The 25378-nt window shown below is 39.7% G+C and overlaps 1 protein-coding gene across 1 annotated transcript; it reads right to left on the reverse strand.

Moving 5' to 3' along the window:
- Nucleotides 1–9884: 9884 nt before the first annotated feature.
- Nucleotides 9885–18972, reverse strand: and2 (actinodin2). The gene is made up of 6 exons (XM_038295986.1): nt 18818–18972; nt 18232–18323; nt 15735–15779; nt 12505–12662; nt 11198–12085; nt 9885–11011 (listed from the first exon to the last, which is right to left on the reverse strand). The coding sequence occupies exons 2-6, from the start codon at nt 18302–18304 to the stop codon at nt 10616–10618; spliced, it is 1560 nt and encodes a 519-aa protein (XP_038151914.1). The 5' UTR covers nt 18305–18323; nt 18818–18972; the 3' UTR covers nt 9885–10615.
- Nucleotides 18973–25378: the final 6406 nt, after the last annotated feature.

Genomic DNA, 25378 nt, shown 5'->3' on the forward strand with positions numbered 1-25378 from the left:
TGAGCACTCCAGCCTGAACCAAGTGGTGATGCCACAAAAAGAGCACCCCAGCCTAAACCATGTATTAATGCCAAAAAAAAAGAGTACCCCATCCTGAACAATGAGGTGATGCCACAAAAGGAGCACCCCAGCCTGAACCATGTGTTAATGCCACAAAAAGAGCACACCATCCTGAATCATGTGGTAATGCCAAAAAATGAGCACTCCATCCTGAACCATGTGGTAATGCCACTAAAAGAGCATCCCATCCTGAACAATGAGGTGATGCCACAAAAGGAGCACCCCAGCCTGAACCATGTGTTAATGCCACAAAAAGAGTACACCATCCTGAACCATGTGGTAATGCCCCAAAAAGAGCATCCCATCCTGAAACATGTGGTGATGCCACAAAAAGAGCACGCCATCCTGAACCATGTGGTAATGCCACAAAAAGAGCACACCATCCTGAACCATGTGGTAATGCCAAAAAATGAGCACTCCCGCCTGAACCATGTGGTGATGCCACAAAAAGAGCACGCCATCCTGAACCATGTGGTAATGCCACAAAAAGAGCACACCATCCTGAACCATGTGGTAATGCCAAAAAATGAGCACCCCATCCTGAACCATGTGGTAATGCCAAAAAAAAGCACCCCATCCTGAACCATGTGGTAATGCCACAAAAATAGCACACCATCCTGAACCATGTGGTAATGCCACAAAAAGAGCACACCATCCTGAACCATGTGGTGATGCCACAAAAAGAGCACGCCATCCTGAACCATGTGGTAATGCCACAAAAAGAGCACACCATCCTGAACCATGTGGTAATGCCACAAAAAGAGCACGCCATCCTGAACCATGTGGTAATGCCACAAAAAGAGCACACCATCCTGAACCATGTGGTAATGCCAAAAAATGAGCACCCCATCCTGAACCATGTGGTAATACCAAAAAATGAGCACCCCATCCTGAACCATGTGGTAATGCCAAAAAAAAGCACCCCATCCTGAACCATGTGGTAATGCCACAAAAATAGCACACCAGCCTGAACCATGTGGTGATGCCACAAAAAGATTACACCATCCTGAACCATGAGTTGATGCCACAAAAAGAGCACCCCAGCCTGAACCATATGGTAATGCCACTAAAAGAGCACACCATCCTGAACCATGTGGTAATGCCACAAAAAGAGCACACCATCCTGAACCATGTGGTAATGCCACTAAAAGAGCACACCATCCTGAACCATGTGGTAATGCCACAAAAAGAGCACACCATCCTGAACCATGTGGTAATGCCACTAAAAGAGCACACCATCCTGAACCGTATGGTAATGCCACTAAAAGAGCACACCATCCTGAACCGTGTGGTAATGCCACAAAAAGAGCACACCATCCTGAACCATGTGGTAATGCCACTAAAAGAGCACACCATCCTGAACCATGTGGTAATGCCAAAAAATGAGCACCCCAGCCTGAACCATGTGGTGATGCCACAAAAAGAGCACACCATCCTGAACCATGTGGTGATGCCAAAAAAAGAGCACACCATCCTGAACCATGTGGTGATGCCACAAAAAGAGCACACCATCCTGAACCACGTGGTGATGCCAAAAAAAGAGCACACCATCCTGAACCATGTGGTTATGCCAAAAAATGAGCACTCCAGCCTGAACCATGTGGTAATGCCAAAAAAAGAGCACACCATCCTGAACCATGTGGTGATGCCACAAAAAGAGCACAGCAGCCTGAACCATGAGGTGTTGCCACAAAAAGAGCACCCCAGCCTGAACCATGTGGTGATGCCACAAAAAGAGCACGCCATCCTGAACCATGTGGTAATGACACAAAAAGAGCACACCATCATGAACCATGTGGTAATGCCAAAAAATGAGCACTCCAGCCTGAACCATGTGGTGATGCCACAAAAAGAGCACCCCATCCTGAACCATGTGGTGATGCCACAAAAAGAGTACTCCATCCTGAACCATGTGGTAATGCCAAAAAATGAGCACCCCATCCTGAACCATGTGGTAATGCCACAAAAAGAGCACACCATCCTGAACCATGTGGTGATGCCACAAAAAGAGCACGCCATTCTGAACCATGTGGTAATGCCACAAAAAGAGCACACCATCATGAACCATGTGGTAATGCCAAAAAATGAGCACTCCAGCCTGAACCATGTGGTAATGCCACAAAAAGAGAACCCCAGCCTGCACCATGTGGTGATGCCACAAAAAGAGCACACCATCCTGAACCATGAGGTGATGCCACAAAATGAGCACTCCATCCTGAACCATGTGGTGATGCCAAAAAAAGAGCACACCAGCCTGAACCATGTGGTGATGCCACAAAAAGAGCACCCCAGCCTGAACCATGTGGTGATGCCACAAAAAGAGCACACCAGCCTCAACCATGTGGTGATGCCACAAAAAGAGAACCCCAGCCTGCACCATGTGGTGATGCCACAAAAAGAGCACACCAGCCTGAACCCTGAGGTGATGCCACAAAAAGAGCACACCAGCCTGAACCATGAGGTGATGCCACAAAAAGAGCACACCAGCCTGAACCATGAGGTGATGCCACAAAAAGAGCACACCATCCTGAACCATGAGGTGATGCCACAAAAAGAGCACACCATCCTGAACCATGTGGTAATGCCAAAAAATGAGCACTCCCGCCTGAACCATGTGGTGATGCCACAAAAAGAGCACGCCATCCTGAACCATGTGATAATGCCACCAAAAGAGCACCCCAGTCTGAACCATGTGGTGATGCCACAAAAAGAGCACACCAGCCTGAACCATGTGGTGATGCCACAAAAAGAGCACTTCATCCTGAACCATGTGGTAATGCCACAAAAAGAGCACACCATCCTGAACCATGTGGTAATGCCAAAAAATGAGCACTCCAGCCTGAACCATGTGGTGATGCCACAAAAAGAGCACACCATCCTGAACCATGTGGTGATGCCACAAAAAGAGCACCCCAGCCTGAACCATGTGGTAATGCCACAAAAAGAGCATCCCTTCCTGAACAATGAGGTGATGCCACAAAAAGAGCACCCCAGCCTGAACCATGTGTTAATGCCACAAAAAGAGCACACCATCCTGAACCATGTGGTAATGCCAAAAAATGAGCACTCCATCCTGAACCATGTGGTGATGCCACAAAAAGAGCATCCCATCCTGAAACATGTGGTGATGCCACAAAATGAGCACTCCATCCTGAACCATGTGGTAATGCCAAAAAATGAGCACTCCAGCCTGAACCAAGTGGTGATGCCACAAAAAGAGCACCCCAGCCTGAACCATGTGGTGATGCCACAAAAAGAGCATTTCATCCTGAACCATGTGGTAATGCCACAAAAAGAGCACACCATCCTGAACCATGTGGTAATGCCAAAAAATGAGCACTCCAGCCTGAACCATGTGGTGATGCCACAAAAAGAGCACACCATCCTGAACCATGTGGTGATGCCACAAAAAGAGCACCCCAGCCTAAACCATGTGGTAATGCCACTAAAAGAGCATCCCATCCTGAACAATGAGGTGATGCCACAAAAGGAGCACCCCAGCCTGAACCATGTGTTAATGCCACAAAAAGAGTACACCATCCTGAACCATGTGGTAATGCCACAAAAAGAGCATCCCATCCTGAAACATGTGGTGATGCCACAAAAAGAGCACGCCATCCTGAACCATGTGGTAATGCCACAAAAAGAGCACACCATCCTGAACCATGTGGTAATGCCAAAAAATGAGCACTCCCGCCTGAACCATGTGGTGATGCCACAAAAAGAGCACAGCAGCCTGAACCATGTGGTGATGCCACAAAAAGAGCACAGCAGCCTGAACCATGAGGTGATGCCACAAAAAGAGCACAGCAGCCTGAACCATGAGGTGATGCCACAAAAAGAGCACAGCAGCCTGAACCATGAGGTGATGCCACAAAAAGAGCACAGCATCCTGAACCATGAGGTGATGCCACAAGAAGAGCACCCCAGCCTGAACCATGAGGTGATGCCACAAGAAGAGCACCCCAGCCTGAACCATGTGGTGATGCCTCAAAAAGAGCACAGCAGCCTGAACCATGAGGTGATGCCACAAGAAGAGCACCCCAGCCTGAACCATGAGGTGATGCCACAAAAAGAGCACAGCAGCCTGAACCATGAGGTGATGCCACAAAACGAGCACAGCAGCCTGAACCATGTGGTGATGCCTCAAAAAGAGCACAGCAGCCTGAACCATGAGGTGATGCCACAAGAAGAGCACCCCAGCCTGAACCATGAGGTGATGCCACAAAAAGAGCACAGCAGCCTGAACCATGAGGTGATGCCACAAGAAGAGCACCCCAGCCTGAACCATGTGGTGATGCCACAAAACAAGCACAGCAGCCTGAACCATGAGGTGATGCCACAAGAAGAGCACCCCAGCCTGAACCATGAGGTGATGCCACAAAAAGAGCACAGCAGCCTGAACCATGAGGTGATGCCACAAAACGAGCACAGCAGCCTGAACCATGAGGTGATGCCACAAAAAGAGCACCCCAGCCTGATCCATGAGGTGATGCCACAAAAAGAGCACCCCAGCCTGATCCATGAGGTAATGCCACAAAAAGAGCACCCCAGCCTGAACCATGTGGTGATGCCACAAAAAGAGCACCCCAGCCTGATCCATGAGGTGATGCCACAAAAAGAGCACCCCAGCCTGATCCATGAGGTGATGCCACAAAAAGAGCACCCCAGCCTGATCCATGAGGTGATGCCACAAAAAGAGCACCCCAGCCTGAACCATGAGGTGATGCCACAAGAAGAGCACCCCAGCCTGAACCATGAGGTGATGCCACAAAAAGAGCACAGCAGCCTGAACCATGAGGTGATGCCACAAAACGAGCACAGCAGCCTGAACCATGTGGTGATGCCACAAGAAGAGCACCCCAGCCTGAACCATGAGGTGATGCCACAAAAAGAGCACAGCAGCCTGAACCATGAGTCTAAGTCTGAAGGCAGCTTAAATACTGTGGTCCTCCTGATGAGTAGATCAGCCACAGGTGTGTGGGAGGCTCAGCTCAGGAGGACCCACGGCGCACTCTGCTGGAGGCAGAGGGTAATCTGCAGAACCTGACAGTGACTCCAGCCCTAAGAGAAAAATACAAAGAGAGCAGAAGAGGATCCTCGGCGCCCTCTGGTGGGCAAGCCTGAGGATCCCAACAATGAGGTGATGCCACAAAAAGAGCACCCCAGCCTGAACCATGTGGTGATGCCACAAAAAGAGCACAGCAGCCTGAACCATGAGGTGATGCCACAAGAAGAGCACAGCTGCCTGAACCATGAGGTGATGCCACAAGAAGAGCACAGCTGCCTGAACCATGAGGTGATGCCACAAGAAGAGCACAGCTGCCTGAACCATGAGGTGATGCCACAAAAAGAGCACAGCTGCCTGAACCATGAGGTGATGCCACAAGAAGAGCACAGCTGCCTGAACCATGAGGTGATGCCACAAAAAGAGCACCCCAGCCTGAACCATGAGGTGATGCCACAAAAAGAGCACAGCTGCCTGAACCATGAGGTGATGCCACAAGAAGAGCACAGCAGCCTGAACCATGTGGTGATGCCACAAAAAGAGCACCCCAGCCTGAACCATGAGGTGATGCCACAAAAAGAGCACAGCAGCCTGAACCATGAGGTGATGCCACAAAAAGAGCACCCCAGCCTGAACCATGAGGTGATGCCACAAAAAGAGCACCCCAGCCTGAACCATGAGGTGATGCCACAAAAAGAGCACAGCAGCCTGAACCATGTGGTGATGCCACAAAAAGAGCACAGCAGCCTGAACCATGTGGTGATGCCACAAAAAGAGCACAGCAGCCTGAACCATGAGGTGATGCCACAAGAAGAGCACCCCAGCCTGAACCATGAGGTGATGCCACAAAAAGAGCACAGCAGCCTGAACCATGAGGTGATGCCACAAAAAGAGCACAGCAGCCTGAACCATGTGGTGATGCCACAAAAAGAGCACCCCAGCCTGAACCATGAGGTGATGCCACAAAAGGCACCTCATGGTTCAGGCTGTTGTGCTCTTTTTGTGGCATCACCTAATGGTTCAGGCAGCTGGTGCTGGTGTGGCATCATTTATTCAATAATTATCACAAAGCAGACAGACGTGATAAACTACTAAACTAAATACGTTCCACTGAAATAGACTGAAAGGCGCTTATCTTCACAGAGGCGTGAAATTGATTCCAAACATTTTCTTTTTCTCCTCGACACACGCTTTGATTTTTGCTCCCCAAGACGACCTTCAATAAAAATTCAATTTCTCACCTAAAGATATCAAGAGTTTCATCTTTAATAATATTGTTGCGTGCTGCTAGGATCATGAATTTTTTATTTTTTTTGTGCTCATATCACTGAGGAGGAGTTGTGGTGATACAACCAGCACTGGGCAAATTGCTTGCTTAAAAGAGAGATGTTTAGCAATTTAGGAGTTTTTTTTTTTTTTTTTAATAAAACAGGCATGAAAATCAGAGTGTGAGGTGTGCCAAATTCACAAAGTCACAGATGGTGGACCAGACAGCATGAATTCAGAGATCACCACCTGCTGGATGCTTTCGAGGTTTCCTGTTCCAAAGCAAACAGAAAACAACTGTATAACAAACTCTTGTTATGTTTGTGGAATTGTTTTGTCATTAAAACCTATGATACAAAAGATAAAACAAAACAAGATAAAAATCAGTGTTTGTATTTAAATAAAGTAGAGCAATAGCATTTGTCGCATCAATCCATCCATAGTGAAATTAGTAAAATATTGGATTTCATCATGTGTTTCAAGATCAGGACCAGAAGACTCGATAAAAGCAAACTTTACATTGGAAACAATGCAAACATATGTTGTTACAGAGGTCTTTACAAAAAGAGAAAAGAACATGGCCTTACCATATCTGATTAATATTCAGAATATCTAATATATATATTTTTCAAGTTAACAGAAAATACCTATTTTCTCTTTAAACCTGAAATAAATCAGTATATCTAAAGTATTTGGTATTGATATCAGATCCTATGATTTAAGTATGAGAACTAATATGTTTAAATCAATCCAAAAACGAACAGGAAGAAAGAGCATGTGCAGATGCTAACACAGGGGTCACGGTTTCGTGTCTTTGAACCAGCTGAGACTGGAGAATCCCAGATGGGATCCTGAATACAGAAATGTACTCATTCTGATCATTAGCACTTAGAAGAGGTGTTGTGACATTTTTTTTAAATTTACTTTAATTTACTGATTTAAAAAGAAAATGAAAAAGGCACAGCAACAGAAAGTTGTTGAGTTAAAAAATGCTTTTTAAAAATATATTTCTTTATATTTTGTTATGTCAATGAAACTAAGTGTCTTCAAACTTTTTCTTTAACTTCCTACCCTTAACTCTGAAAACCACAAAAGCTTTTTTATTTCAGCACGGCAAAAATAAAATTTAAATGAGGCATAATTCAGGCATAAAAAGCAAACCGTCATTTTAGCTCTTCATGGTGCAGCACGGTGGCAGCACAGTAAATCACATTGACTGCAATGACACAAAAGTTTCAGGTTTACTTGGGTCATCAAACTTTAATGTCTTGCAAAGAGCTTTTACAATATTTGTCCTTTGTTTCTACACACAGCATCGAAAATGTACAGTGATTGGGGAAAGGGTAAGAAAGACAACTCCTCTTTAAATCTTGAAAATTAGAATCCATAATTAGAACTAAAGTAACTATGTCAATAAAACAATTGTTTATTATAAAGAGTCAAAGCAATCCTCTCAAGTAACAGAATTGTAATCTTACCTGTTTATGAGATCATCTATGGAAAATTTCAAGAATTTTAAATCAGGTATAACAAAATAGCTCCATACTTTAGTGTACAGGAAGTTGCATCATACGGGATCTCTGGAGTGCTTGTCTTCAGGTTGTCATTAATCTGATAGGTCGTTGCCTTTCTGTTTTTAAAAAGTTTCAGCCCCAGATGTTTGCAGGACCTTCTGAAATGTTGGTCAATGGACCCGGAAAGAAACCTGCCTTTTTATTAGCCCCCAGCTGTAGTTTACAATACTGCAATGTACTCATGTATTTGTTGCAAAATAATTATTCAACTTGTGTTTAATTAAGTATTTAGGAAAAGAGACCCCTTTTTCCATTTTGTAAAAATTCTTTACCCTTCATACTATTGCACTGTATGATGACTTTAAACAATCTGCAGGTTGGAGCTGCTGGTTGTATGCGCTGTACTGCCATTACATGCTGGGGAGAATGTTGTACTGACGCACAACTCTACAACAATAAATTGTGATTGTGTAAAACAAAATGCCCAAGGAAATTCTCAAGCAGTTTTCAAGCCCAAAGATGAAGACATTACAAATCTCCTTTGTCTACAACTTTTTCTGCAATGTTTATTTTAATGTGATATAGAAATGAGGCTAGTGATTCCTGAAATTCCCAGTTGCTCACATTGGTTTCACTTCTCCTATTGTGCGAAAGAGTTGAGATAATTGTGAAAAAATGTACACTTAGTAAACTTTTTTGTATATTTAACTCAGCAAGAAGGTCCATTCGTTTCTCGTAAAGGCTTACAAAAATGTATAAAAAGTTTCTTCTTAACAAGGTTGGGATTATAAACTGAAAGGCTTAAATGCAAACTGTATATTACTCGCAGCTGACAACTCTGCTGCATGACAATTGCTCTTGTTTGTTCTTGTAATTTAGTAGCGCTCAATTAATTTATTTAGCATTTTGTGTGGATTCTGACTAACACTGCCTTGCAGACATATTTCTGCTGCACTTTATTCGATAAAGCCTACCAGAGTGCATGGCTCACCGGAGCAGTGGATCTCTGCAGATCCTCAAAAGTCACCTTGAGCCTTCAGGCTCCTTGTGCCATTTTCTATTTTTCAGATGATGATTGGAACAGTGAAATGTGCAAAGCTTGATATATATTCTTTTGGTTGTTGTTTTTATATGTTTATTGTCTTCAAAAGGATGTGGTTAAACTGGATTTCATTAAAATGTTAGACTTTAATTGAAATGCAAACAGGATTTATAGTTGTACTAAATGTTGAAAACTTGTTATTGCCCTGATCTGCCATTCTGGACTTTTTGGTTCGGGTTTTTAATTTTGGGTTCTCATTTATGCTTTTTTTTATTCTATGTTGTCAATATTTATATCAGTTTTTGGATTCTTAGTTTTACTCTTCTGTGTTATCTCTTTTCATTATTTTTGGTATTGTTTATTCCTTGGTCTAGCTTTAGTTAGTTAATCTTTCTCTTATCTTTAGGTTATGTTTTCCATGGCTTCAGTTATCTTTAGTCCCTTATCTTATCCTCTAGTTTTCCCCTGGGTCATTCATTATTTGTAGTCATTAGTTTTATTCCCCTTTAGCCAAAATGTACATTATTTTCTAGTTACAGTTATACTTGTTTTTCCCTGGTTACTGTTTGTTGCCCCCTAGTGCCCCTAGTTTCCTTTCCCCTTATAGTTCCCCTCTAGCTGTTTCTGTCCACCCCTGCTCCCAATTAACTGATTACTCCACTCTTTGTTCTGTCTTTCATATATACTCATCCTCTGCTGTTACTCAGTGCTGTATTCTCTTCATTCCCTGATATATGTTTCTACCCGGTGTCTCCTAGTTTTGGATCCTAAGTTTCCTTTCAATTCAACTTTACAGTCATGTGTTACCCTGTGTCAGTCTGTCACACAAAATTCCACTAAATTACATTCATTTTGATGGGGTTTAACAATAGATGATGCAACACGGATGAATTAACGCTTATATTAATTGTGTTAAAACTTTTGTAACACATTGGGGGTTATTATTTACAAAGTATACCTGCAACATTTGTTTGGTGTAACCACGGAGAAGTAACAATGAGCCATACTGATTTTATTGAAGTCATTTTGAGCACAAACTGTTGAGCACCCAACAGGCCAGACCATCTGCTGCATTAACATTTTGCGTATTATTCATAACAGCTAAGGGACAGCGCTCTGAAATGAATGTTACTAAATAAACTCTCTCCAACAAAGTTTCAAATGTGTAATATATTGTTTTTTTTTATTATTGTTAGCCACTGAACATGTGTGTCTGTGATCTTTGCAGATTATTTAATTTGAAGAAAATGAATTCATTCTTTTTATTTTTGGTAAATTAACTTTGTTTACTTAGTAACCAAAGGGAACAGATGATGTTTTAACAGTTTTGAGTTACCAGAAAACTGAAGAAAACAAAAATAATTACAATGTGGGTAATTTACAACAGAACATTGCTCCTGATAACACAGCTTCAGACTAACTCTACTTCCCTTTTACACATCTATACATAAAATTATTTTCTACAAACATCCAAACATGAATTATTTAATGCACAATTTGATCATAATGCAGCAGTGTATGTTGCTTGTCTCCATCTTTGATCTAAAGTACAAAATCTTCAGACTGTCTGCCTTGCTGTTGGAAACTGCATTATTTTGAGATTTCATTTTAAAATATTGGTAAGGCCTTGATGATGGTGTAAAAAGTTTCTGGCTTTAAAAGTCTGTATGGAATTTTTTTAGAACTTAAGTTCCAGTTGAACAGCTGTAAAGCTAATGATGAGCCTTACTGGTGTCTAAGGACACTCCTGAGGAAGTCCTCAAAGCATGGGGCAGCAGATTGGTGGACAGCAGCTTCCTTGGCAGGTTCGTCTGCAGCATCTTCTTTATCTGTGATGGGTTCATCAGCAGAGGCGGCAGGTTCGGCACGGCGCAATCGGCAGTTGAAGTCGTACTCAGGGTCACAGTCGGGATCTGGGAGAATAATGCCGTCCTTTCCGGGTTTTGGAGCCTCTATGCTGGCAGGCGGTGTGAACTTTCCACATTTTGGATCATAAGGATGACAGAAGGGTGCCTCTGGAGCCTCAGAGCCAGGCTTGACTGGAGTGCAATCCTTGTCATAGTGCACATAGCAGTCATAGCCTTCCTTGGTCTTGCCACGGATGCCAAGCTGGTAGCGGACCTGGTTGATTGATTTCATTTTTTTTTTTTCAAAACAAAACAGATTCATAACTAAGAAAGACATTAAAAGTATTCAGCAAAACAAATTTTTATTTTCTTACATATTTTAATAAGCTTAATGTTAGCATGACTATTCAGGATTTTCAAGAGAAGGTATTGAAATCTAAAAACAGGACTGGATTCAGACCTGGTGCTCGGGCAGTTGTGGCGGAGGCCTGCGCAGGGCAGCAGCAGCTACCAGTATGCAGTACGGGTTGGTTCGTGGGTCACAGTTCTGAGTAGCCGAAGGAGGTGCATGCTTGGGGACGTACTCCAGGACAGGTTTAGTGAGGCTAGAGAGCCTTGAGGCAGTCAGCGGGTTACAGCCTGTATCAAAGAGAGGGTTGCAGTGCTGCTCTTTGGGTGCCTCCCTAGCAGCAAGGGGAGAAGGAGCTGCAACGTTACTGACACAGAGAGGATCCACTGATGGGTCACAGCTGGGGTACATCAGATGGTAGAAACCAGTGGGGGCCTTCTGCACCAGAGGGGGCATACAGTACGGGTCATTTGGGTCACATTTCAAGGCAGCATAGGATGGAGATGGACCCAGCACTGGGCGGTACCCGAACGCTGCTCTTAGGTGGTACTGCAGGCATTCGACGTCGTCAGGTTGGCAAATTCTGAGCAGTTCGGACCTCTGCTCAGCGGTCAGGAAGGGCTCCAAAACAGGACCATAGTAGTAACCAGCAGGGCCCTTCAGAGGCATGGGCAGCATCGGGGCAAGGATGGGGGCTGGTACCTTGGCTGGAGCCGGTTCACGCACGGGGACAGCAGCTTTGGAGGACATAGGGTAGAGGCAGTATGGGTCAATATAGGGGTTGCACATCCTGACAGGAGCAGACTTCAAAGGTGCAGGCATGACCACGGCGGCTTTGGGCTTGCTGGTATGCTCAGCTATGCATTCTGGGTCATCAGAATCAGCACAGGTTTTGTAGATTTCACTGAGGTGTTTGAGGTAGTGGTTAAAGGTTGGCCCCTCCTCCGACCTGTGCTTATTTTGCAAATAGGCCAGATACAGACGATCCAGATCCTCCACCTGAACAACAGGGGCAAAAGCAGCTCAAATTACCATTGTGATTGGCCAAACAATTTACAATCCACTAAAATAGGATTTAAAATACGTTTTTTTGAACTTTTTTATAACTTAATACATTTTCTTTTTGATCTGTTCTTTATTCAAAGCAAAAAGCAGAGATATGACAGCTATAAACCCTGAAATCTTTTAAATATTTAAAGATGATAGAGACAGATTAATAAATCATTTGCTGTTGTAATCTGAACTGAATAAGAAGGATGAAATATTCTGTCTAATATTATTCATTTAGTGCATTTAATGAAAAAAAAACAGTATTCTCATATACAACCAAAGTCGCAAGTTGATGGATTTTTAAGAGATAAATTAGGCACTTCATAATGTTGTCCAGGGTAAAAATGAATAATTGATGTTGAACTCACCCCCTCCTGGTTGTGGGTGTCCATAAAGTGCTTGTACCATGCCCAGAAGTCAGGCACACGTCTGAACTGGGGCACTGCCATGACTGGGACATTCCTTCTGTTGCGAACCAGCTTTTTCAAGTTGGCCATGGCCTCTGCTTTCACATCATCAGACACTGCCAAAGTGGGAGAAAGCAAAATAAACTGATATTAGTTATGCTAGTGGTCTGATCAATCCTGAAAGCATCTCAAATATAAGATCAAATGGTACCAGCAGCCAAGGGAACAGTGAAGTTATTTCTGTACATAGCTGTTTTTTTTCTAATGGTACCATGTGAATTAGTGTCCTGTGCTATATAGTTGTGCTATCTCATGCTAAATACCGATAATGTCCAAGTAAGCTACGCCATGAAAGGAAATTTCCTTTGCTTATAATTCTTAAAACAAAAAGAAAAACTTTGAACAGTTTAACCTTTATTGGAGTCTATCTGCAATGTTTAAAGATTAAGTAATATACTATGCTAAGCTAACACAGTTTTCACGCAATGCAGTCATAAATGTTGGGCCATATAAAGCCGGGCTTACACTGTGCGATTTTTTCAATCATTGCACACAGCTACAGCTAACACTGTACGACGAAACTGCAGGGTTTCGTCGTACAGTGTGAGTTCACAGCTCACGATGTATGTGCCGCACGACGCTCTGATGCGATCTACCTGCTCACACTGTACATCTAAAAACCACGTCGGACTCGGCTCCGCAGTGAAATGGAGCAACTCTGACTCGTCTATCTGGAAGCCAAACTGGTAGAAGAGGAATGTGAAGCTCACTACAGTGAACTGCGCTGCCTTGGCAATTTGTGAAATTTTGTGCTGAAAGCCCTAAAAACAAAAGGCGACAACGTATTTGGACAAAGACATTGCACCCCCGCCACGCTTCTGTGTTTACATCTGAGAGGAAGAAGAAAAAGAAGAATCCTTGTTTGGGCATGCACACTGAGCAAATTACGCACGATGTACAAACCGGCCCGATCAGAAAATTCTCGCACAACTGGAAAGTCGCCCCAAAAAGGGCAAAAAAACGCCCGGCTTTAGCATGTTGCAAGGGGGGTTTCCAATTCATCCTCTTCAAAAGACAGACAGTTTTGATCTAGAATTGATTTAATCAGTTTATCATGGTGCACTTAAAGGTCTTCACCAAGGATTGATTCCTGTCCAATCATTGGTTTATAGATCTGCACTTTAAAGTTGTAGGGAAGCAGCTGTTCCAACAGTTGCAGTTACGAATTCTCTCGAGTGGTGCTTGACTTTACACAAGTGAATCAAGTGAACGTGATTGGTCATTTACCAAGGGGGGGGGGGATAGGTTCGCAAGCACGTTTGATTGTGGCTGTTTTCTCAGAAGCATCTTGCTAAGCAGTTAGCAACTTAGTGCTAGTAGGTTCCCAATGCAAAATTACATTGGGACCAAGTAGCATTTAGTGTTCCTGTCAAGGAACGCTATGGACATTGGAAACATGCAAGAGGAGGAGAGTTTTGCGTTGGATGTCGTGGATGAGTCTGCTCCATCATACATTTTTTATTTAGAGGAGGAAAGCGGGGACGAAGATGTTGTGGAAGAGGACGCCAGGGCGGCAGAAGCTTGGTTTGGTGTAGAAGGCTTACAGCCGTATATGTTTGAGCCCTTGCCTCGCAACGCTGCCAGTTCTGTTAGCTCTATGCCTGCCGAAGAAACAGACATCCATCCCCATGAACACTGGGACGTAACTCCATGGTAAAGTAAATGATTCTTATTTCTTATTTCAACCATTGCGTATATTAGCTATGACATATGAATCAAGATTTTATGACCGAAGAAATTAGAATGACAGATGACATTGATATGTGATTGGCCGAATTTGGGTGTAAAAGCTGACGTATAACTAACTGGCCTGCATAAAATAACAAAGAAAAAAAAAAACAGATTTTACGACAGGATTTTTTTTTAAATATAATTTTTATAACTTTTGGGACAATCTGATCTGATAAAAGTACATTTATAGACATGTTTAAGCCAGAATGATTTGAAATTTAAATATGACTTCCCCATGACTTTAAGAGAAGACATTTGAAATGTTACCTTGATTCTGTTTCAATATAGTCAAATACAGCAAAATCAGTACAATCCAGTCTTTTTTTTTATTGTTTCTGTATTTAAACGAGAAAAGCAGCCTGATTTAAATAACATAAATGCCAGGTATGTAGCATATAAAAAATATTTAAATGTTTAATAATGGTATTCTTGTATTCAGAACATTTAAACAATAAATTATTAATTGTTGTCAGTATTGTATTGGTTTCTATAACATCTGTACCGTATTGGGCTCTTAAATAACCATAAGGGGAAAACGTCTATCTCTTTATGTCTGTTGTATTTATGTGAGAACATCTGGATAAACTGTTGGTGCAATTGATAAATTCTAACTTTGTGTGGAGAATGATCAAAAATCTTAAAACCATATCACTGTGTACTATATTGTTCAGTTGTTTTCCCTGCTTTGTCTTTTTAGGGATTTTGACATTACCACGATTTAAAATAAAGCATACACAGTTCAAAAACGGAGATTAATGAGAAACTTGTTACTATCCATGTCCTAATGCTGTTACATAGTATTGGATCAAGGTTTTTATTTTGTTTTCAAACAAAGCATGATTATTTTAGAGGTACCTATTGATATCTGTATACGTGTTAAGTTTAGAATCACAAGTAATTTAATGATTGAATCGTCATTATATTTTGTTGTTTTTGTGTTTAAAGTCGTATTTTGTTTGTTTGGGGGCATTTCTCCTAAAATTATAAAAGAAAATAAATTCAAACCAAAATGAAAGCCTTGGGTAGTAGTAGTAGTAGTAGTAGTAGTAGTAGTAGTAGTAGTAGTAGTAGTAGTAGTAGTAGTAGTAGTAGTAGTAGTAGTAGCAGCAGTAGTTGTTGTATTAGTAGTAACATGTTTTACTTTCTTAAAGTTCAGTTTTGTATAGTATCATGTGTTGAGTCGATGTTTCATACATGATAATATTTCACTATTTAAATTGATTCACTTACACAAAATCCTACTATTTAATTAAGGGTACTATGAATTAAGGGTTCATATAAATCTACATTGAAAAGCATGAGGTTCATGTATGCCTAATGGGAAAGTAGAATCTCATGCTTTATATCCCCCAAAACATTTAGCAACTGAGTTTCTTATGCCACATCAGACAAATCCAAACCTTCCTCCTGCTTGTTCTGCCCCACTGGAACGGCCCCCAGAAGCTCTGTAACAAACACAAACAGGAGCCACATTAGTAGCAGCAACATTTGCTAACAGGAACCAGATGTTCAGCTTTCTCTCAACATCAGGGAAAATGCTGAGTTGCTAATAAGCCGCTGGGTGAAAAGCGGCAGGTGCTGGAACTCTGGCGCCCCGACGCTGGCAGCATCCTGCAAATTAAACACCCCCTACCCCGCCTCCTCCACCTCCACTCCTCCATGCGGCCCCAAGCATTCTGCGTCGTTTAGCTTTGAACTAAAACGGTGATGTTTATGCCATAGCTGGAGGCCTCCTCAAGTTTTACCTGTAAAACTACAAAGAGCTGGCCCTCACACAAACTAATTATGGATACAATGTACATGTGGCTGCTGGGAGGGAGAGGACATGCTTGAGTGTCTTCTGATCTGCAGAGGTTTTATGAAAACATTTATGGCTATAACAAAAAAAGCCAAGACGGCTGATTATAGCGCAAATTTCCAGGTTATCCTAGTATATTTTTTAACCCCAACTGTTTTGAAGCTCCAGAGAGCAAAACATTTAAGGATGTTTCCTTTTCAAAGAGAAAGGGCTCAATAGATCTATAAAGATTTGGAGATGCCAAACTTCTCTAATGAGCTTTTCCAAAATAATTAGGAAATGGTTAAAAAGCAAAGTTGATTTAATTTACCGTAAAGTAGCAATTCTCACTTAATCCAACCAAAACTAATCATATGCAAAATGTTTGTGTTTTCTGAGTCCCAACAGCTTGTGTATGACTTAAACATCTATCTATTTATTTGATTTTTTTCTTTTACTAAAAAAAAATAGACACCCCTCTCCGGTATCAGAGTTCTACAGTATGTGTTGAAATCAACATGTATTTTCAAAATCTACCTGTGTTTTTAAACTATTTAAAGGCCATTTAGGCTGAATCCCATTTCTCAGTCATTACTTCTCTTAGTATGTTTTTCTTTGCTTTAAAATAATATACTAAGAAACTGGACCCTTTGTTCAAGAAACTTTGACATTGTTTTCTCGCTGATTGTTACATCTAGGTAGAAGACATATCATGCTTGGATCTGAATCTTTAAGATTAAGTCATGAAGGTCATGCAAACAGTTGGTTATTTATCTGGTTGGTTCCTTTTAATTTAACCAGGATAGTCATTTTGAGATAAAAATAAGATAAAAGTCAAGGAGGACCTGGCCAAGAGGCTGCTACAAAAAGAAAATGCAAAGTTACATAGTAAAAAGAAAAAAATATATATTTTTTTTAAAACAGGTAGATGTTAATAAATCAATCTCAGGAACTTTTAGTTTAGAAGTAAGGACACAGAATGACACAAGTTCATCTTCAAAAGGAACATGGATAAGAAATCAAAGGTAACCAAGACAATCACATCTATTTTTCATGAGTAAAAAAATAATTTAGATGTATTGCTGATTTTATTTTAACTTAAATATAATCTTCAAACACATTTTGCAAGCTGAGTCAGAATATAAAAATACATTACCTTTACTGTTGTTATTATTTTCACAACTTTCTTAAAATTGTGTTTTCCTTCATAGTTTTTCCTTTTTAAATAATGTCTCCATTTAATTCTTCAATTTTCATTCATGTTTCCTTGTTAAGCACTTTGTGATTTTGATCTATTCAATGTTTATTAATTGATACCAAATTAAATACTCATATCAGAATATATCAAACTATACACTAAATTCAGGTGCTTTTGCTGGTTTTGTTCTGTGACATTATCAGTTTAATATTAAAGTACTCTACTGTCCCATTTTTGCTTGTTTGCAAGTTAAACAAGATTAGAGTAAAAGCATGGATATTTGACTAAACATGTTTATGGCTGTTTTAATTATAACATTATTCAAATTGACAAACATTTAATAAATTTTTATATCGAACTTTTAAACCAGGTAAACTGAGGATATAATTATATCTATGAGTGTATTTCTAAGTACAACAGACTCTATAGGATCTCCATTTTAAGATCCTACACTCTTTAAAAAAAATGGATAAGAGGAATGAAGTGGGATTCTGCCACAGTCTAATCATACTGAAGGAAATTAATTTTATTATTTAAAAAATCTTAATAAATTTTTTTTGCTAAACTGCTTGAACAGCTCTAATACAACCCAATGCATAAACAAATGGATCCGATTTATCACTTGAACCAACCATACAAGTTAACTAATGAAAAGAAGCTACTTTCCTTTGGAAAGACTTTTCTCATTAATTGTTGTAAGATATTATATTTTCTATCCAGGTATATATGCTGAGATTAATGAGAGATACTAAAGTTTTTCTGACTAAGTTTAGTTGCATTAAGATGCATCTTTGTCCCTCTTCTACTTTCCAGAACATTTAAGAAACTGTTTTAAGGAGAACCCTAAACATGTGAGCAATAGTGGAAGCTAAAAAAACAGACTATTTCTCAATCTGCTCATACATGTTGAATGATGTCTCACCTGGTAATAAAACAACTGCTAACAGGAGACCTGTGTGGATGACAGAGAGCGATGGTCGTCCAGATCGCGCCATTTTCCGTATCGTGTGCTTCCTGGAGGAACAGACAGGGAACAATGTTCTGGGTTTCTGTTGGATTGCTACCTGGCAACTGAATGTAGCACGTTGCAGTAAAACTCCACTTGGACTGATCTTCTCATCTTTCCATTTTTCTGAAGAGCTTTTCAGCTGGCTCTTAGAAATGGAAATCCTTGATTACACAATGTTTTCAGAAACAAAAAAATTGTCTTATTTAACCCACAGATACAGAGACAATAGGAAGGATTGAGGACATGCACTAATAGAGCTTTTGAGGGATTAGGGAAATTAATCAGAATATCAAACATAGAGACTGAACCCAGCAATCAAACCACCAGAAGCTTGTTATTCCTTCTGCTGCTCCTGATCGAATGGCTGCTGAATTACAGCTGCTATGTCATCAATTCTAAGGATTTTAGGATAGGTTTTAAATCCTTTCAAGTTCTACCATACCTCAAGTCCTTAAAGTTACCAAGAGCCTCTCTACATAGAGATAGCCTTACTTCTTACTTGCAAAGAAGCTGAGGAAGTGGCCTCCTGTGATCACCTCTGGATCCAGCGGGTCTCTCTAGAGGGACAGTCGGCTTTTCCAAGCTGTCTGAAATCTAATGCTCTCTGCTCCCCCGTATGAGCCAGACACACAGAGCAACATTTTTAAGTAGCCCCCGTTGATCATTAAAAAAAAAAAAAAGGCTTGTCATAAGGCTGGGACATCCTGTAAAGCTCTACAGGATTGGCTCCTTCTCTGCTAAACACCCAACCAGCAGCTATCCTGTAATTAGAAAAGGTGAGAAGCCTGATTCTACATGGACAACAAGCCCAAGCTTAGCACTGAAGTTTTTTTTCCTCATTGGGAGAAAATCTGGGGGTGACCTTTCAGCTCTTTTTGATCTAACATCTTTTTGATTTGAAAATACGTGTTTTTAGACCCAATATTTCAAAGCCTACATTAAAAAGTAACACAAAAAAAACATAGGTTTTCTTGGCATTTGTCCAAAAGACTTGACAGTAACAGTGAATAAGAGGAGGTAAAATAAGAAAAATATTTTAAATATATATTATCTAACTATCTTATTTTTAATTGTAAAAGTACTAATTTCATTGACAAATAATCTTATCTACCTGCTCAAATTAAGGGTAAATACAATTATTTTAAGAATGTTATATTTTTCTAGATTATTTTTGCAATGTACAGTAAGAGTTCAGTTTTAGTACTTGAGATTCATAGTGTTGAATGCAAAGGTTTTAGAGAGATTTACAGCAAAGAACAAACAATATTTCTCAAAACATTCCAGTGTTGCATCAGATCACAGAAGAAATTAAAAATATGATATGACAAGAATATCCGAGCAGTTGTTTCTCCAACATGTGTGATACTTTCAAAGTTGGCATAATAAGTCTGCTCATGTTTCACTCCATTGATTTAATCTTTAAAATGATCTGAAAATGAAGTTTAAGCCTTCACCTAAAAAAAAAAACTTTTCTGAAAGTAGCCTTTTTCTTTTTCTTCCACATACATATTTTATATGGAACACCATGAAGGAAAGTTGAGTCATTAGGAGAAGTAAAGCTCATACAGGGAGCCAATAAAGGAAGCAAACTGCCGCTACAGTAGGAGGCAGAGCCTTCAGGACCAGCATACCAACGGCTTTCCTTGTTTGGTATATAATCCTGATGCCTGGGCTCTGCCACGTAGCCTGCACAGCCTGCAGTCTGTTAGAGGAACATACAGAGCGCTCTGGGAGAAGTGAAAACTGATGAAAACAAGCTTAAAAAGATCAAACCAGGCAGCCAAACTCAGAGGGTGCAGCCACTCTTACAAACATTCAAATGTTGCAGGCACATATTTTTAAATGGCAGTCTTCATTGATCGGCAGTTGCCGCTTATATTTATGTTAATGTATGTTAAATGGCATATTAAGTTAGGCACATTAGTCATATAACTGCCAGGATTGGTAATGCATTTGAAACCATATGTTTACATAAACTACATACAGACATAGATACCTTTGTTTTCTTTTCTTTTTTTTTTCATTAATCAGATTTAAGTTTTTATGTTTGAATTCAGTCAGACTGGAAAAATGACTTCTAATTTCCAAAGACCAGCCATACACTGGCTACTTGGATTTAACTAAGCAAATAGGTGGATAATTAATGATTGGGCTATTATGTTTCAGCTGGCAACAAGTTATTTAACCACAACTGATGCAATGAGTTGGTTTTTATTTCTTAATCATGTCTAATGACACATTCTATGAAAAGATGTTGGTTTGTTTCAGAAATCATTGGCATGACGTTAAGTAAACATCTAAGGAGAGGGCAGAAAATACCTAAGTGGACTGAGAACTGTCCAACTCATTATCAAAAAGTGGAAAGAAAGTGGGGACCCATTGTCTTTGAGAAAAAAATGTCACAGGAAAAGCTTCTTGAATGATCGTGATGGCCCATCACTTAAATATTTCGTTGATACTGAAGAAAGACAACATGGTTATGTTTTATTGTGAAAGGAAGAGCATTTTAGTTGTCAACCTCTGTCATCATCAATGCAAGGTGTTGGCAGAAAAAAATAAATCTAACACTCAGGGCGAAATTATTCTTATGATTGCGGGCGCTTGTTGAAAAAAAAAAAACCCACAGCAAATTCATAATCAAAGCTAGAGGCATTTTAACAAAATATTAAAGTGCTTGACCTTTATTGTTTTTGGAGGCAACTTATTATTGACCTTGCTTTGTTCTTATGGTAAAAAAAATAGATTTCCATCTACAATGTTTTGAGGGACCTTGCCGTTAGTACAAATGAAAAACTTTGACGTGCATTTTCCACATATTGATAGCAATACATCAATATAAAACCTAAAAATGGATGCTAAGCTGGAAATACTTAATCAAATTAAGGTTTTGGTAAGGCTTTTTTGGCACTGTTGCAATTTTCACAGAACTTTTTATGGACATGAATTGAAATTTTCAAGTCAAGTCATATATGACTGTTTGATTAGATCCCTTTAAATTTTTCATTCTTTGTTTCATTTTAGCCATTTGCTAAAATCAAAAAGTTAGTTTTATTTCTCATTAATGTACACTGAGCACCACACCTTGAAAGAAAAAAAAGAAATGTAATTTTTTGCAAATTTATTTAAAAAAAAGAAAAGCTAAAATATATAATGATCATATCAAATAAAATGAACTCTATGGACTTTACCAAATGGCTGTAATGAACAATTTAAAGGGGTTGGAATTGTCATTATGGGTCTTGTGTTTAGCCCACATGCAGAAGCACACTCAGAGGCAGGGAAAAAGTTTAACAGTTTATTGAAATGACAAAAGCTCAGAGAGACTAAAACTATTGGTTTCTCAGCTAGGGGAAAATCCAGCGGTCTGGTGAACCAGAAGCAGAAAATCTAGAAAGACATCAGAATGGTGAGTTCAAGGTCCATAGAAATTCAGCGCAAAATCCAAATCGGCTAAATCAGCGGAAAATCTAGAAAGAGATCAGAGTGGTGAGTTCAAGGTCCATGGGAAAAAACAGGCCGATACAGAAAAATGGCCAGAGAGGGACTCACTTATGTAGTTTGCGGTTGCTCCTTGGTTTCTGTTTGTGGGGGGCTTGTTCTGATAAGGAGATTACTTGCTGGAGGGCGGACAGGCAGACTTATGGTGGTCTAGAGGAACAGCGGAGCGGACTGTCACAAGTTTTCCTGAAGATGACTGAGAAGTGATTAGGTGAATAGTTTCCTATCCTCAGCGAGACGGACGGATTCCTTCTAAGGCTTGAAGGCCCAGGCTTATGCAGTGGATCTCTAGTTATCCCAATACTGGCAAACACTCTGGCACGGAGATGATGACAGTACGCTGCTCACATACTCCTCAGATGGTATTGACCGACGACCGTAATGACCAACAAAGAGGCCCTCCAGGCTGACAGAGAAGCAATGGCACCCTTTGGTGGATGCACGGAGACACTGAAAAAGAACACAAAAACAACCCCCACAAACTGGAACCCTAACAGAAATACTTTCCATACCCACTGTAATTAGCAGCTTAACTTTGAAATTAGGTCTGTTGCTCTTCCTGGGGTATACTAGCTGTCCTAGCAGGCTAACATTAATGTCTTTTGCTCTGTTTAAAACCTGAATGATGCATGCTCCTAAGACTTTCCTCTACAGAAACTTTTTCTTATTTTTCTTTTTCTACCACATCCTCATGTTGACATCCTTTTTGATTCTGCGTACAATGTATGTAGAGTAATATTTACAGACTTGTGAGCAGCGCCCTGCTTAAATTTGAAGAGTGTTCATTTCATATGCTAATAGGACTGAAATCTTTACAGGTAACCCTGTAATGGACATCTCTCCTTTATAATGTCAGAACTCTTTACTGTATCTTCACACATATTTCACTGTAACAGGAAAGATGCTGAACAGTCTGGATTCATAAATGAACTACTGCTCACCATCTTCCGCAGCTGTTCCCAAATGCTGTCTATCATTTAGAGGTATGTCTCAGTGGAAAACATGTCTCCCAGAAACCATATGACTAATGGTGCCTCTGCCTTGGCAATTTTCACAGTTTTAAATTAACGCTGCTGTTACTGAGAGAAACATACTATTGTGCTCTTTGGCTAGAAGTCAGCATCTGCCTGTGCTTGGAAATTAGATAGCAAGACATTTCATCAAAAGCAACCATGAAGAACATCACTTCTTGGAGATTAAGGGCAAATAGAATATGGACGTTTAGAAAAAATCTCTTCATAACAGGTTAAGTAAAATAAGCTGTAAAACTGCCAACATCTGAAGTTTTTACATTTATTTTGTCTATAAATATTCATGTACAAAATGTTCTGTTTTCACTAGAATATTTTTTAGTCCAATCTTCAGAGATTATCTCATGAGAAATTAGTTTAATGCAACATTTTTAAACCTTAAAAGATCATAAAGATGTCATTTTTTAGACTCTACTGTCTTTTCATGAATCCAATCTTTCCCAATGTTTTATGAACCAAAACTCTTAAATGAATGTTTTTACACAAATTTTCATGACTTCTCAATTGTCTAATGAAAATAAAGGTTTTCAGCAATATCAATTTATATTTCTTGTTGGCTGTCAAGCTGAACTTGATCGTATTCACACAAATATGATAGACTCTTTCATGTGCTTTGGATTTAGGGGTCAGAGAAAGTTTCTGAAGTCGCTGCAACAGAAAGCACAGAACACACCATCAGCTTGACCAACTCTTGGAAACAACCAAGCTGACCTTTATTGGTGAGAAAATACTGAAAATAAGACTTTGCTTTGTTTTCTACTAAATAACTTCCTCAACCACATGTAAAATAACGGAATAATTTTCCTAGCTGTCAACAGTGGTGTTCTTCTCCTGTTTTTAGTCCAGTGGTTCTAAGTATATTCAGTTTGGTTGGAAAAACTCTAGTATCATAAATATTCTATCTCTTGGCTCTCAGAAGGCAGATAGTTCAATGGTTGCATGGAATACTAAGTTAAAAAAATTCTTTTGAGTATAAATAATTCATATTTAAAGTTCTTTTACTTTTAGCAGATAATTGGCTGTAAGAAAGTGGTAAAACTAAAATGTCAGAGGGAGATTTTCAAATATTTCTAAGGTCTTTAGACTTTATTTAATTCATATTTAGAAAATAATTAAGTTCATATGAAGACTCAATAGTTTCAGACCTGATACATTTCTTTAACTTCAGCAGTTGAGACTGACATGAACGATAATGTGTAAATACTAATTACACAACATTGTACTGCTTGGAGTTATTCACAGTTTATTCTGTTTATTTGCATTTTTTTTTTACTGTCAGCTTGATTCAGAAATGTGTAGTCTCAAGACATTTTACAGAGACAATTCAACTAGATCATGCAGTCAAATTGGGTTCTGTCTAAGGAAAACCAGCCGATTGCATTCAGCCATCGATCAACAGTAATCCCTCACACCTAATCTAGGGAACTATGCATAGAACATTTAGATCTAATCGTCAATCTCGTTGCTGTGTCAAAGTATTTGTCGTCTTACAGATTAGCTTTATAGCTCACTGTGGTGATTTGGATCAATAAACATGTTTTACTATCACATAAAGATAACAAGAGGAAATTACAAATGTAGTTTTCAGTAGATGTACGTTAAAAGTGTACTCTTCCCTGAAACCTAATAGGTGGTAGGGCCACCAAAGTGTTTGTTATACCATCCCTCTTCTTTACATATTTGTTTTTGTTAAGGAAAAATAAAACAGCAAAGCAATCAGACTTGGAGTAGGCAGTAAAAAAAAACTAATTTTATCTCTCAGAGATGGACCTCCCTGCTTGCTTCCCAATGGTATCCAGCTGCATAAATTAACAAAGTATGCTTGATTTTAACCAGAGGTGTCACGTAACAAAGTAGAAATACCTCATTACCTTAATTTACTGGAGTAATTATTTTTTAGACAACTTTTAACTTCTACTAACTACATTTTTTAACAATTATCTCTGCTTTCTACTCCTTACATTTTAAAAATAGACTTGTCAGTTTTCTTTGATTCAAGCTTACTTTTGTTATGGCCTGTCGGTATTTAAGAAAAATAAAAACCATCAAAAAAATTTGTTTTATACAGACAATTAATGTCTTTGTGGTTGGTGTAGGTGCTGCACCAACTTTGTTATGTTCGCCACATAAAAAAAAAGGTTTTTCAAGATGATGCAGTTAAATGTGACACTATTGTCATTAGTTATAAAACTAAAAAAATTGGGTCTAAGGAAATTGTCATCAAGAATCGTAGAAAAAAATTTCCTTTAATAGGCTAGTGCACTACAGCATCTACCCTTAACATTTTTTCCTGCATTACTTTTACTTTTAAACTTTATGTCGGAGGTCTTCAAAGGGGCTCCGCGACCCCTTGGGGCTCGACAATAGTACTGCATGGAGGTCCTGAAAGTTTTGGTTGATTAGACTTTTTTTTTGTGCAATTTTTTTTTAACTAATTGAAATGTCTTTAAATACACATTAACATGAATTCAACACACTGTACTAAACAGATAAATGTAGGCAGAAGATGTCTTTCAGTCAACAATGCACAC

The sequence above is a fragment of the Cyprinodon tularosa genome, unplaced genomic scaffold, assembly GCF_016077235.1.
Source record: "Cyprinodon tularosa strain WSP-4 unplaced genomic scaffold, ASM1607723v1 ctg364, whole genome shotgun sequence".
NCBI classification, from domain to species: domain Eukaryota; kingdom Metazoa; phylum Chordata; class Actinopteri; order Cyprinodontiformes; family Cyprinodontidae; genus Cyprinodon; species Cyprinodon tularosa.